The 14687-nt window shown below is 43.6% G+C and overlaps 1 protein-coding gene across 4 annotated transcripts in view; it reads left to right on the top strand.

The window, feature by feature from the left end:
* The window catches only part of SERPINB5 (serpin family B member 5), a 77273-nt gene extending 62867 nt beyond the window's left edge, over window positions 1–14406 (top strand). For all 4 annotated transcript variants that reach the window (XM_077890819.1, XM_077890862.1, XM_077890881.1 and 1 more), the window contains 5 exons: window positions 611–748; window positions 3550–3667; window positions 6043–6185; window positions 9271–9438; window positions 12531–14406. In XM_077890819.1, coding sequence (XP_077746945.1) covers window positions 611–748; window positions 3550–3667; window positions 6043–6185; window positions 9271–9438; window positions 12531–12923 — 960 coding nt within the window. In that variant the 3' untranslated portion in view covers window positions 12924–14406. The remainder of the gene's footprint in view (window positions 1–610; window positions 749–3549; window positions 3668–6042; window positions 6186–9270; window positions 9439–12530) is intronic.
* The last annotated feature ends 281 nt before the right edge of the window (window positions 14407–14687 follow it).

Genomic DNA, 14687 nt, shown 5'->3' with positions numbered 1-14687 from the left:
TTCGGTTAGACTGACTGAAGGGACTGAAGACCCTGGCTAGAGACACCTGTCTCCCTGAATCTGATACCTGTCTAATGATGGTCTCTCTTGGTATTAGTCTCTCTCTTCTTTTGTCTCAATTGGATAGAAATTATAACCCAGCTTTGCTCTTACCCAAGTTCGGAAAGCTTTCTGTTATGAGCATTAGAGGCATCATTTTGAAGAATGGACACCATATCCCCATAGTTGAATAAAGAGAAGACTATCATTATGGCACTGTTTCTCAACTAGGGACGGTTCAGCTCCCTCCTGTCCCAGGGACATTTGGCGATGCCTGGAGACGTTTTTGATTGTCACAAATGAAGGAAGGAGTGCTACTGGCACCTAGTCGGCCAGGGATGCTGCTCAGCATTCTATAATATCCAGGACAGCACCCCCTCAACCACGCTCCCCGCCAAGAAGAACTATCTAGCCCAAAATGTCAATAATACTCAGGTTGTAAAGCTTTCCTTTATGGGGACAATTGAGCAGAGAGGTACTGATCCCTCCAGGCGGCTGACCATTGTCCTATATCCACTGCAACTGGAAGAGGCAATGCTTCCTGGGTAATGGATTATTTTTCTCCTCACAGGTCCTTCATTTTGAAAATATCAAAGATGTACCCTTTGGATTTCAAACAGTGACATCGGATGTAAACAAACTCAGTTCCTTTTACTCGCTGAAACTAATCAAACGGCTCTACGTGGACAAATCTCTGAATCCTTCCACAGTAAGTGGGTTCAAGCAATCCAGCACAATTGCACTCTTTTATCAGAGGTGGTTAGACCTACAATGTTGTTGTCAGTGAAATTCACTTCTAGGATGCTCATTTAGGATTTCAGGCTTATCAAAATAAGCCAGTCCTAGTAATGAGTGTGTGTGTGTGTGTGTGTGTGTGTGTGGTCTCTCAATCAGATGGGAGGGGGAGCACCAAATACGGGCGACTCGATCTGGTGGAGGCTGGTGGCTTTGGTGGTGAAAGAATTCACCCAAGGCAGCACAAAGGAGGTAGAGGTTTATTGCACACACCTCAAGGGAGTGGCAGGCAGGACAGCAAGGAAGAGATTGCACCATGAGGCAGTGGTGGGCAGGCTGAGGAGGTATGGAACCTATAGAATCTTCCTGTCTTGGTACCTATGTCTGGGTGTAAGTAACCCATGGGTTGCCTAGGGCTTGTGGATATCTTGCAGGGTGTCGCCTAATGGGCCTGTTTATATTTATCCAGGAAAGAGGGGGTCCCTGCAGGTCCCACCTTTTTCAGGTTTCTGTTGCTCAAGTTGGTTGCCTAGAAGCAGCCTCTAAGGAGAGAGGGTGAAGATAGTGGGAATCACATCTAGCTAGAATCACTTCGCAGTCACATCACAGCTCAAAATACAGAGGAGCGGTGGGTTTCCCACATTCCTCTCAAACATGCCTAAATCTCACTCTTCCTCCTGGCTTCCTCAGAGGGGAGTAGAGAATGGGAGTACTAAGTCTCTAGTAAATGTATCTCCACAGATGCAAGACAGCTCATGACTTAAACCTATTTCTCCTTAAACAGCGGGGCAAATGGCCTGGGTCAACCTTTTAAGTTCTCCACCGCATTTGTTCACGTGCACCATGTTCTCTTGATGGTTTTCAAAAATCAATAAGAAAAATAGCAATTGCTCGAATCGGTCACAAATTGGTTTTGTTTGCTTTCCAGGGCTGGTCATGTGGGCATCTATCCACAGTAGCTCTCGGCGTTTAATTTCAGCTGTTTCTTGAAGGAATCATATATAAAGTACACTGTAGTTTCCTGACATTTGACCCCAGAGGATATCATAATATTTTTACAATCTGTATTTGAAACACATAGCCAGCCTCCTAGACTACTACATAGAGGTTCTTTCTCTACGTTACTGATACAGAGTTGATTCTGTTTGTGTTTGCAGGGTCAAAGTTTCAAGCTTTCCGCATCTGATAGGGAGACTGCCAGTTAAATATTTTACCATAGTTTTACTACTTTCTCTTGTAGCTGTTTGTTTTTCTGGTCAAGATCTTTGAGGTCATGAGTTACTAGGTATTATTGTGACTTTATTCTTATTGTGTGAAGACATATGTACAGTCTTCTTTTCTGCCAACAATTACCTGGGGAATTAAAAAAAATATGGAGTTGTGAGTTGGGGTTTGAGTATGGAAACATTTAAAAAATTCTCTAGGTGGTCCTTAGGAGATGCTTAATACATTGTATTGCTAGCAGTGAGGATGGGAAGGCCCTTTATGTTGCTGAGGTTCTGATCTTCTCCGTGGCCCCAACTCTCTCAGGTGATGGCAATACTCAGTCCCAAGGTGGGGTTGCTGTTAACAGAAGTGAACCAGCTAAGGCTGTAGCTGCTTCGAAGGAATTCAAGGAAGCCCTTGTGCTTAGGACATTCAATCAGATATATTTCATTGGGTTGAACTTCCATTCTACATTCAGAATTATTTCAACCAAACTTGTAATTGAAATAAAGTTTTTAAAGGCTACTTATTTACATATTAAAGATTTTATTTATTTATTTTTAGAAAGAGAGAGAGCAGGAGGAGGAGCAAAGGGAGAGAGACAAGCACACTCTGAGCTAAGCATAGAGCCCAACGCAGAGCTTGATCTCATGACCCTAAGATCATGACCTGAGCAGAAATTGAGAGTCAGATGTTTAATAAACCGAGGCACCATGGTGCCTGGAAAGAAATTTTTTAAATGACTGCTTTCCATTTCCCCCTGCTGGGTGTATATCAGTTGCAAATTTACTGGTAATAGAAGAAACAAGTGTGATCAGAGGGGTGCCACCTGCATCAGAACTACGTGGGTGTTTGTTAAAAGTGCAAATTCTGCCTCAGATCACTTGAAAAGATCAATAGGGATGAGGTTTGGGGTTTTGTGTTTCCAGCAGGCCTGTGATGGAATCACTGCTGTGTTCTCTACAGGACGGTGTTTCAAAGTTAAATGTGAGAAGAATCACCTGAGAATCTTGTTAAAATGCACATTCTGATTCAGTAGGTCTGGGGTGGGGCCTGAGAGTCTGCATTTCTAATAAGATCCCAGGGGATGCTGTAGCTCTTGATCTCTTGGTCCTTGGACCATACTTTTTGTAGCAAGAATCTCTACAGTCTATTAATTTCAGTGAGGATAGGAGTTTTCCACTCACAGAGTTCTCTTTTCTGTACATTTCTTCTCTTCTCAGATATATATAAAATGTACATTTTAATGTTTCTAAGTTGGAATTTGTGTTATAAATTTTTATGTACGTTTAGTGTAGTGTTCCTTTTCCCTCCCTGAAAGCTGCTACTACATTGATGGAGGAATTTAATAATTGATATTGTCTTAGAATTGAAGAAGCGAACCACATTATATGAAGAACATTCATTGATTTCCACAGAAAGTTCCCATTTGTATAGTGATACAGATTCTGAAGGGGTAGTCACCGATCTTGATGTTTACAAATCCTTTAGTTAGAATCACAGAAGGATGCAATGACTTGACCATGGACTTTAGGTACTTTGTGATTTTATGAGCTGGATGTTTTTCAGGAGTTCATCAGCTCTACGAAGAGACCCTATGACAAGGAAATGGAAACCGTTGACTTCAAAGATAAATTGGAAGAGACAAAAGGTCAGATCAACCAGTCAATCAAGGATCTCACGGATGGCAAGTATCCTTTCCTTACTTGGACCCTGTCTTGTCATGAATCTTTCTACAAAGCATAAAATTGAACACCTGGGGGCTTCCTCGGATGTTTTTCCGTAGTCAGGCGAAATTCTTGCCCTGCCAGCCATTTCAACCACAAGGATTCCTAGGCATGTCCTACATCATCTTGCCCTTGGCAGGAATTCCTGGTGCTTCAGTGTTGGTCCACCCGGCTGTGCTCTCCAGCCAGCCACCAGCTCCCACAGGCCCTGCGTGGTTTTGGGCAAGACCAAGTCGCTGGCTGGTTTCTCAATCTGGAAAAAAGGGCTAGGGCTTTAACCTGGTCCCTAAGGCCACCTTTGGCTCAACAATTCTACAAATGTATTAAGGAAAAAAGGACAAAAGCTTCTAGGCAATCCAACATGTATACATAAAAACCCAAATAAAGCAGAGGGGGAAATTTGTGCGCAGATCCCCCACTCCCCCTCCAGTCTGCTCTCTGCTAGTCCAGGGGCTTCTCCTGCTGCAGCTGCCTGGACCTGCCCCTGGCTCAGGGCTCCTCTCCTGCCCATTCCCCTTCCATTAAAGTTCTCTGGGAGTTGTCCTCCTTGCTAGAAAGGAATTGCAGCTAAGATGAGTCTGAGTGCTGAGGGCCGATTGGGGTCTCCCTCCCCCCAGGACTCCTTGGGACACAGAACCTAAATGTGAAGGAGTGATTGCACAGATGGACCTTTCAGGTTCTGCTACTGCCATCTGGGGAGGGACACACTTCTGGGACAGGGGGGACTTGCTTCCTGTGGGCGTGGCCGAAGGGGTCCTGTTGCGGTGCTAACTCAGGAATGACAGTCCACGAGGCAGCTGCAGAGTGAGGCCATGGACAGAATTTGGTGTTGGAGTCATTCAAGACCTGGATTTGAATCCGAATGATGCCACTTTGAACTGAGTCACTTGGGTAAAGAACCTCAGTTTACTGAACTGTAAAATGGGGCCTGATTAATTTTTACATGGTTGTTGTGAAGATCGAGTTAGATATATAGGGTAACAAATAATATATGATAACCAAGATAGTGTGCGGTAGCCACGGCTATGCAGGCACGCATGCGAATGTATATATATATATATCTGTTATTGAAATGATGCTTCTTTGCCTTCCTATGTAAAGAGAAAACTGGTATAAGTAACACCGGGGTAAGCACAGTTTAAAAATTTATAAGCAAAAAGCAGTTGCTGTTTGAATTACTGTGTAACAGTTTTGCTTCTAGAATTGCCAGATAATGGTATTTTTCTATAAGGGCTTAAAAAAAATCTTTATACATTTAAGATTTCACTGGAGAAGGTCACTTCATGAAAAAAAGAATCACCTATCATTTCCCATACTTCTCTGGTCTTCACGTTCCTTCCTTAACATGATTATGTATTCAACACGTCATGTACCATTGGCAGGACACGAGCTTGGTGCAAAATGCAAATGCAGGGACCCTTATTAAAAATGTATTAAGGATTTTCAGGTGACAGAGGAGCATGAGACCAGAACAGAGCCCTGCACGCACATGTCACAGGTCCACGAAGTGGCCTTGAGCCACAGTGTGAAGATCCCAAGGTTTTAGGTAATTGAACATCTCTCAGAAAAAAATGTCTGTGCTATTCACACGTTTTATGAAGGCATTATCAGCAGGGAGCTGCTGTGGCTGTGGCGGACTGGATCCCTGCAGTAGTGACAGCGCTGACCTTGATGCAGACAGGCATCTGTGTCCATGGTGAGCCGAGCTGCAGGGAGAAGAGTGCAGGGCAGGCCTGCCTAGATGTGCTTTTCTAGCACAGTGAGCCTGGAAGGCTGCTCGGCTTCCCTGAGCCCCAGTTTCCAGAAGTATAAGATGGGGATGATGATCTGGGCCTTGCAGGAGTACTGCGAGGTCATGCACGTGAAGAGGTTAAAATTGCACCCGTGCATTTTCATTCCAGAGCACAGGCTGTGGAGTCGGAAAGACTCAGCTTTGAATCCTGAATCCGACCTTGCTCGTGTGTCACCTTGGGCACGTGACTTAACCACCAAGTCTCAGCTTCCTCATCTGTAAAATGGGGACAAGTAGGTGAAATCATGCATAGGAAACATCCAGCACAGGATGGGCATTTGGAAGCGGTAGCTCCTGCTTTTCCTCTGGCTGTTCTTCCTCTCTTTTCCTTATCTTCCCCTCTACTGCCTCCTGGTTAGGGCTCTGGTAAGTGTTCTGGGGACAAGGTGCAAGGAGAGAGAGGGGACCCCTTCTGGAATGAGGCAGCCGGCCTGCGGAACCACGCGCGGTGACAACTCCCCGAGCACGGACGTGTGTGTGGATGCCAGGTGTACCTTGGAAGAATAACACATGCAATCTGTGCTTTCCCACAACTGTTTGCAGGCCGCTTTGAGAACATCTTGGCCGACAACAGTGTCAGCGACCAGACAAAGATCCTCGTGGTGAATGCTGCCTACTTCGTTGGGAAGTGGATGAAGAAATTTCCTGAATCTGAAACCAAAGAATGCCCGTTTAGGATCAACAAGGTATGTGGGTGGGCAGCGCATCGGAGGCTCCCAACCCGAGATGTGACAAATTCTAGCAACACACAGGACCATAGGGATTCACTCCGGTGAGGAAAGTTGAGGCACGGGAGAGCTGTGCCTTTCCTGGGACTCACAGCTGGGAGGTGGATTCTAGACAAAGAACCAGAATCCAGAGACTCTCACTCTTTTCCAGAACGTTTAGACTGTTTTGCTGGGGGTTGGCTGTCCCCCCTGGGGAGGCTGGCAAAACCCAAAACATGTTGCGGATGGTGGCTCTACCCCAGGGGTGGCAGGGCCAGCCCCCAACGTGTTCCGGGAAACAGCCAGCAAGTGCACTGGGGGTTGGTGCCCACCTCCCTAGATGTGTAATGTCTGCATTTAGGAAAGTGAGAATGGGTGGAAGGGAGGACGAATGTGTGCTCTTCCTTTATCGTTATTCAGCCATAAAGCTGGCTCATGTCACATCCTGGAGACTCAGGCTCTAGGAAGAGAATTAATAAGGATTTGAAGTGTCATTGATGGTTCAGTGTTTTCTCTGACCAAGTGGTAAAACGCTGCTGCTCAGGGCTGCGTGGAATATGCCTTCCTTTTGGATGCAGACTTTATTTCTTTTGCATTGCTTTTTTAAATTTTTTTTAATTTATTTTTTATAGGTGTTCAATTTACCAACATACAGAATAACCCCCAGAGCCCGTCACCCATTCACTCCCACCCCCCGCCCTCCTCCCCTTCTACCACCCCTAGTTCGTTTCCCAGAGTTAGCAGTCTTTACGTGAAAGGGAATATAAAGGAAGGGAGAAGAAATGTGTGGGAAATATCAGAAAGGGAGACAGAACGTAAAGACTGCATTGCTTTTGTAGCCCTTGAACTCTTCCAGTGAAGTTACTAAACCTTCCCCCCCCTCCCCGCAGGTTCCCTGGTGTCTCCTTTAAGGTAGGCTAAATTGGTGAAGTTGTGTTATTAAAAGTTTAGTATAGTGCCTATTCATACAAGGCGAATACACACACACACACACACACACACACACACATTTCTTGGAAGAGTCTTTACTTAGTCCTGTGCTCAGAAGATAGGTCTCTCAATTTATGTTTCAGAAAATGGGATTATTGTGTCCGTATTTAGTGCTGATAAGTGAAATAGATGATGGTGTTTGGTGGCCACAACAGTATGCAAATTCATATGACTAGCAGGCTAATTGATGGAGATTTTTAGACAAATCTGTATCTACTTAAAGAGAAATAAATGGAAAAATTAGCAGTTAATTTCAAAAGCAGTATGTTTTTCTACCACAGTTCTGTTTTTGGTTGTACATAGAATTAAATCTTCAACTATTTATTGACCAAATATTTGGTGAACAACTACTACGTGCTGGGATATACCAAGAAAATAAAACATGGTTTCTGCTTTGACTATAGTCTAGTTGGGCAGGGGCGGGGGGAGTGGGAAGACAGTCACATAAGTAAATATTCTAACTATGTAACATGTATTGAAATAGAAGTATTACACAAAGTAAAATATGGTCTAGCTCTGCTTGAAAGAGGTGTTGGGGAATCTTCATTTGAAGATCCCAGATAAAAGTTTTATTGCAATATTCTCCCCTAGGCCTGATAAGAAGTTTGAAATTTCCCCTAAAAGAGATTCACTTAACAGGCAAATATCCTATAGGAGGTATAGATCGAAATAAGAAGTTACACTAAATTACTATCAGTCTCTTACTCTTTAGTATGAATTAATTTTCCTTCAGAAAATCAGACTTCTCTGTAGCAGAGACACAAAGTCAGATATTAATGGGGACAGAGAGAAGGAAAAGCCTGGAGAGAAAAGCCTGGGCTCTAAAGCCCCCCCTTTTAAAAAATATTTACTTATTCATGAGAGACACACAGAGAGAGGCAGAGACATAGGCAGAGGGAAAAGCAGGCTTCTCGGAGGGAGCCCAATGCAGAACTCGATCTCAGGATCCAGGATCACGCCCTGAGCCAAAGGCAGATGCTCAACTGCTGAACCACCGAGGCGTCTCTAAAGGCCTTTTTTGAGAGTTATGGAATGGGTTGGAGCTGGAAGGGACTTAGAGAGAATTCTGTAACTTAATATTCCCATTTAGAAAATTATGAAATAATTCAAGCAGAGAATTATAGAAAATAATAAAACAAACACCAATGTACCCAACAACCAGCTTTGTGAATCTTTAGATTTTTGCCTTGCTTATTTCAGATATTTTAAAGAAAAAAATATAGCAACAGATGCACTTGCCCTGTGAAGCCCCCTCCCATGTCCTCTCTTCTTTCCCAGAAGTAATGATCATTCGGATATGTCCTATTCCCTCATTTTACTGACAAGGAAGCTGAGGCCCAGAGATGTGAAGTGACTTCACAAGCAAGATCACAGCATCTGTTTATGTCATATCTGAGGCTAAAACCCAAGGTTCTTTTTTTTTTTTAAAGATTTTATTTATGTATTCATGAGAGACACAGAGACAGAGGCAGAGACACAGGCAGAGGAAGAAGCAGGCTCCCTGTGGGGAGCCTGATGGCAGGACTCGATCCCAGGATCCGGGATCACAGGCATCTGCTCAGATCAGTGTGGGTAGTTGTACAGAAAGAGGGCAATAAAACCAAAGGGGACCAGGGGACAAAACAAATGTGATGGTCGTCCTGCTGTATGCTGAGTTTTCTCTATTAGGGATTCTAGTAGGAAGAGCTGCGTAAGTAGATTCATGGTTGGCACTAGAACTTACTTACAAGTCAGCTCCACCAGGAATGATTTATAGAGCTTGTAATGATGAGATCTATGAAGATGAAGTCTAAGTTTGCCTGTATTTTCAGTCATATTGTCTTATTTTAATGTTTTATATAAGCAAGTACAGTATTATGTATCATTCCTGAAATACACTGAAATTAGGCATGTGAATGACATTTTGAAGAAAGTCATTAACTCTCCAGGGGCTAGTCTGTGATGGTTTGGGTCCAGGTGAGGGATTGGACCATAATGGTCTGAAACTATAACAAGAACAAATGTCTGGTGTGTGTGTGTGTATTTATGCTTGTGTCACTTGAAAAGCAAATGGTCCAAATTTCTCCTCTTACAGAAGGACACCAAACCAGTGCAGATGATGAGTATGGAGGCCACGTTCTGTATGGGCAACGTTGATGGTATCAATTGTAAGATCATAGAGCTTCCCTTCCAAAATAAGCACCTGAGCATGCTCATTCTGCTACCCAAGGATGTGGAGGATGAGTCCACAGGCCTGGAGAAGGTGAGGAGGGAGGCGAGTGTTCAACGTGAAGGCTCCACCTGCCTTGACATGGAGCCATATGGGCCACACTGTGTGTGGCTGTGACACTTCCCTGCCTTACACGTCACTTGCTCCGTCATCTCCAAGGGTCTGTGGTGCTTTCCCTTTGTCCTTAATATTAAAACAGCCAACATTTACTTGGCACTTGTGATGGGCCAGGAGCTGTGAAGCCCCATATGCACCTGCTCACTGGTTTCTCATCTATGCATCAGAAGCTATCCCTGGGCTATTGTTGACCAAAGATGCTGAGGCACAGCAGGGGAGGGGTGACTGGTCCATGGTCATGTAACTTGTCAGTGGCATGTAGAATTGGAACCTGAGCCCAGGAAGTTGGAATCTGTGTTCTAAATCTAGCCTCCAGTACCTGTTATTAGTGTCTTGCATTAGTGTGGTATTTGTTACAACTGATGAGCCAATTCTCAACACATTATTCAGAGTCTCTTTGTGACTTTTTGACTCTTTGTGTCATACATTCTACAGGTTTTGAAAACCTCTTTTATTTATTTTTTTCAAATTTAAATTTAAATTTAAAAAGATTTTATTTATTTATTCATGAGAGCAACACACAGAGAGGCAGAGACACAGACAGAGGAAGAAGCAGGCTCCCTGTGGGGAGCCTGACTCGGGACTCAGTCCTAGGACCTTGGGATCATGACTTGAGCCAAAGACAGACAGACACTCAGACCACTGAACCACCCAGATGCCCCTGAGAAGCTCTTTTAATGCATACACATATATGAGATTTTATTATGCTTCATCCTTTGTGTAGGTTATTAGAGGCACAAGGTTTAAATAGAGGTTCATTTACTTGTGAATGGTGCTGTAGCTTCCCCTCTATGCTGGCAGCCCCATCCAGCTATCCTGGACACCTACCTATCCCCCCTTGCCCCCCCTACCCCCAGCCCCCCCTTCCCAGCCTTCCCAGCTCCCCTTCACCTGGGCCTCTGCCTTAGGCCAGGGAGAAGGATGGGCTCTTTGAAGGACCCAGAGGTCACCTGCTTTGTTTCCAGTCATGCTTCAGTTCCCCCTTGACTTTCCGGGGGACAGTCTAGATCTGAGTCAGTCTCTGACCTGCCTGCTGCTTTAGTGATTGTTGCACTTTATCCGTCACTGAACTTCGTTGCTCTTTTATTCACTGATCTTTCTCTTTCTCACTCTATTCCATGTGTTGGTCTCTTTTCTTTTACAATCCTTGCACTTCCCCTTTTGGGAAACACCTTCATGCCAGTTTTTTTCTGATTAAAGTACAGAATGGAAGAAACTGATCTCTTGGGTCTCGGGGAAATTCAAGAATATGTGTAGCGGTAGTCTCCTGGGACTGCCATAATGACCTGCCACAAACTCAGTGGCTTAAACAACAGGACTTTATTCTCTCTCAGTTTCAGAGGCTAGAAATCTGAGCTCAGCCTGGGTTCCTGCTGAGGGCTGTGAGGGAGGCTGTTTTATGTCTCTTCCCCAGCTTCTGGAGATGAGCTGGCAGTCTTTGACATTCCTTGGCTTGTAGATACTTCACTTCAATATTAGCCTGTCTTCACATGACTCTTCTTCTTGTGTGTGTCCAAAATTTTCCTTTGTATAAAGGCACCGGTCATATCAGGTTAGGGCTCATCCTAATGAATGCGTCTTAATGACAGCCATAGGGATCCTGTTTCCACATAAGGTCACATTCTAAGGTACTGTGAGTTAGGAATTCAATATATGAATTTGTTTTTTTTTTTGGGGGGGGATGTACAATTTGACTCATAACACATATATAATGGAGGAGCAAAAAGCTTTTTTCCCCCCCTCTGAGTAGTCTTTTTGAGTTATGGGTGAATTTTCTTCCCTCTCATCATTTCCAGATAGTACGTGGGCAAGAGAATATACTTTTTGGCTCCAAAATTCTAGTCACTTATGTCAATCTTTTGGTCCTAATAACTTGTTGTAGATGAAACTGTAGTCACTGAAAACATAACTACCCATAGGTGAACAAGAGAATCCAATGGTTCCCTCCCCGACTGAAAACAAAACAAACAAACTTGTGCCCAGTCCATGATCTTGCCGTGTTACTAATTTTTATGGGTTTCAGGTGAGTAACTTCAATGCAGAGATGCCCCATGATAGAGTAATAGTCAGGGTATTGTCATTTTCTAATAGTCAGGGTATTGTCATTTTCTGTCGTACAGGCATTTCTCCTCTAGCCAATGGGAAGGTTGGCAGGGCAAGGAGCAATCTAAGATTTGCTCAATGATGAATTTTATGACTAAACCATTTTATGCGTCATTGCATATCTCTCATTTCTAAAATCACCAGCTGAAATGGATGCATTCATCACCCCTCGTCTTCAAAAATGACCATAGACAGTTCAAGTTCTCATTTTAGAAAGAGTCACTTTAGCTTTAATTTGAGTTACTAATTTTGATGCCATGCCAAGGACATGAGTATTCTGGATCTCCTAGTAGAGAAGTTAAAATAAACATTCAAGAAATAGTCTGTATAGAGAAACCCTTCTAATTTTATATTCATTTGTCTATTACTTATGCAACATCATCACCCATGCATTTGTTTCTACTCTACAGCTTCAAAGAAATGCCCTCAGACATTTTAGTTTGAACGGACCACTGTTGGAGGGTGGGGTGCAGAAGAGCAGTGCTGGAGGGCTGGGTGCATCTTTGATAAGGGAAACTAGTCACATACCCAAACTGCAGGGTTGACTCCATTTTCGATGGTCCATCTGCACTGCTTCAAAACTAGGCTCACAATGGCACTTTCTCTCTTTCTTTCTTTCTTTCTTTCTTTCTTTCTTTCTTTCTTTCTTTCTTTCTATTTTTTTTAAGATTTTATTTATTTTTTCATGAGAGACACAGAGAGAGGCAGAGACACAGGCAGAGGGAGAAGCAGGCTCCCAGCAGGGAGCCCGATGTATGACTGGATCCCAGGACTCTGGGATCATGACCTGAGCCAAAGCTCAACCACTGAGCCACCCAGGTGCCCCTCACTTTCTGTTTTCAATCAAACAGGATCTTTTACTACTATGAATACAAAAATAATTTCCTCTCCTTTTGGTCCTGCAGGTTGAACAACAGCTCAACTCTGAGACGCTCTTGCAGTGGACCAATCCCAGCACCATGGCCAATGCCAAAGTCAAACTCTCCATTCCCAAGTTTAAGGTGGAAAAGATCATTGATCCCAAAGCTAGTCTGGAAAACCTAGGGCTGAAAAATATATTTAATGAGAATACATCTGATTTTTCTGGAATGTCAGAGACCAAGGGAGTGGCCCTCTCCAATGTTATTCACAGAGTGTGCTTAGAGATAACTGAAGATGGTGGGGATTCCATAGAGGTGCCAGGATCACGAATCCTTCAACACAAGGATGAATTCAATGCCGACCACCCATTTATTTACATCATCAGGCACAACAAAACGCGAAACATCATTTTCTTTGGCAAGTTCTGTTCTCCTTAAGTGGCAGAGCCCAGGTTAAGTCCCACCTAACTTTTCTGTAAACTCTGTATCCAAAGAATCACTTTCTAAATACAATAAATTGTTCATATTACTGGATCAGGAAGCAGCTGGTACTTGACATGTGTAGCCCTCACATTAATAAGCCCTTCTATTCCAATCCTTTCTTTTATTCTCCCCCCATCACCCCACATAAAACGCAGTTCTTTAAATGGAAAGGAGTTACCTTAGAGGAAAAATATGTATCTGTTACTGGCCGAAGTATCTAGGGTTATGGGCAGGAGTGCAGTCTTCCACAACGAAAATTCTGGTAAGGAGGATCTAGAGGATTTTAAAGCTTCGCCTTTCTTCACTGGGATGCAGAATGTTCTAGACATTCTCACTTCCCTGAAAGGCTATAGAAACTGGCACATGGGATCCACAAATCTTTCCTGGCTCCAGTGAAACTCGGGCACATGTTCAGGCTGCTGTAGGTCTGCAGCTCTTTTTGCTTAAACTCTGGTACCTGTGTTTTCTTCCAACTCTGACTTTTTGGGATTTTAGAAAGCTAACATGTTGCACATACTATTATGGAAGGAACTTCATTGATAGAGTCTGGGACAGCACCCTAGAAACCGACACCTTAATATTTCTGCCAAGAAACAAAGAATATTCACACAAAATGGGTAAAGACACTGAGAAGCCCATAAGTGTCAGGTTTTACTGCCAAACAACTGTGCCACCAGCTTATGAAAAATCTTTTTGTTTTCAAAACTTCTTGAAATGTTGGAAGGGAATTGCAGTATAGTAGCTGAAGTGCAGCACCTTGAGGGGAGGTTAGGTTTTATTAAAAATCCACTTTAGACCAAACATCCACCTGGTCTCTTGGTGGGTGGCAGGCCACCGCGTGGCAGGGAAGGCTGACAGGCCTAACAAGGCTTTGGGTGTCTGACAATCAGGGACTTCAAGCACGCGGGGGTGTTTAGAGTAGCTGATGAAAGAGAGTTTTGGGTGTTGAAGGAACTTGTCCCTTCATCTAATGAGATAGTGGGAAGGGGAAAGGAGCTAATCGTGCCTTTGGAAAACAGAACAACAGCAATTGGAGTCTTCTCACTGCCTTGACACGTGTGTTTGGGGTTAGTTACGGCGCATAGCTAGTTAGGAACTTACATTTGTAGTCATTTGTGAAGTTGGTCTGTTACGTTGTCTATGCTGCAAGTACACAGGTTCATTCGCTACCAAAAGAGCACATGTGCTGAAGATTTCGCCTATGTCTTCTCTGGCACTCATTGTAAATAGGTTCGATTCTTTTCTTGCTCTGAAGGTTCAATACTGAATTTCTTTTATGCTCCTGACAATAAAATATTATCGAGCTACATGTCTTATGTTTTTCCTGACACCAGATTTGCTATTTTGAAATGGAAACCAAGCCATCATTTAGAAAAGCATTCCTGTATGTAGATGCTTTTCGAGGTGACTGATGGAAAATAAAAAGGAGTAAGAATAATTACTGTCCTTATTCCTTTGTCTTCCTTTCTTCCTGCCCACTGGGCTGGCTTCCCCCCTCCCCACATTCCCTTTCATGCTATGGGAGAGGACCAGAGGGTGCTGGGATGACTTACCACTTATGCCAAAGTACGCAATGAAGCGAGAGGCCTGGCAGGAGGACATAGAACTTTTATCCAGTGGAAAAGTTCAGGCCCAGCCTCAAAATCTAATTTTATTAAGTAAGCTGCATATGCTCAAAATATTTGTAAGTACATTTTCCTCAATGTAGGTTTTTTTAAA

The sequence above is a fragment of the Canis aureus genome, chromosome 1 (assembly GCF_053574225.1).
Source record: "Canis aureus isolate CA01 chromosome 1, VMU_Caureus_v.1.0, whole genome shotgun sequence".
Taxonomy (NCBI): domain Eukaryota; kingdom Metazoa; phylum Chordata; class Mammalia; order Carnivora; family Canidae; genus Canis; species Canis aureus.
The sequence above is the reverse complement of the archived record's forward strand: the minus strand, read 5'-3'. Positions and strand labels throughout refer to the sequence as shown.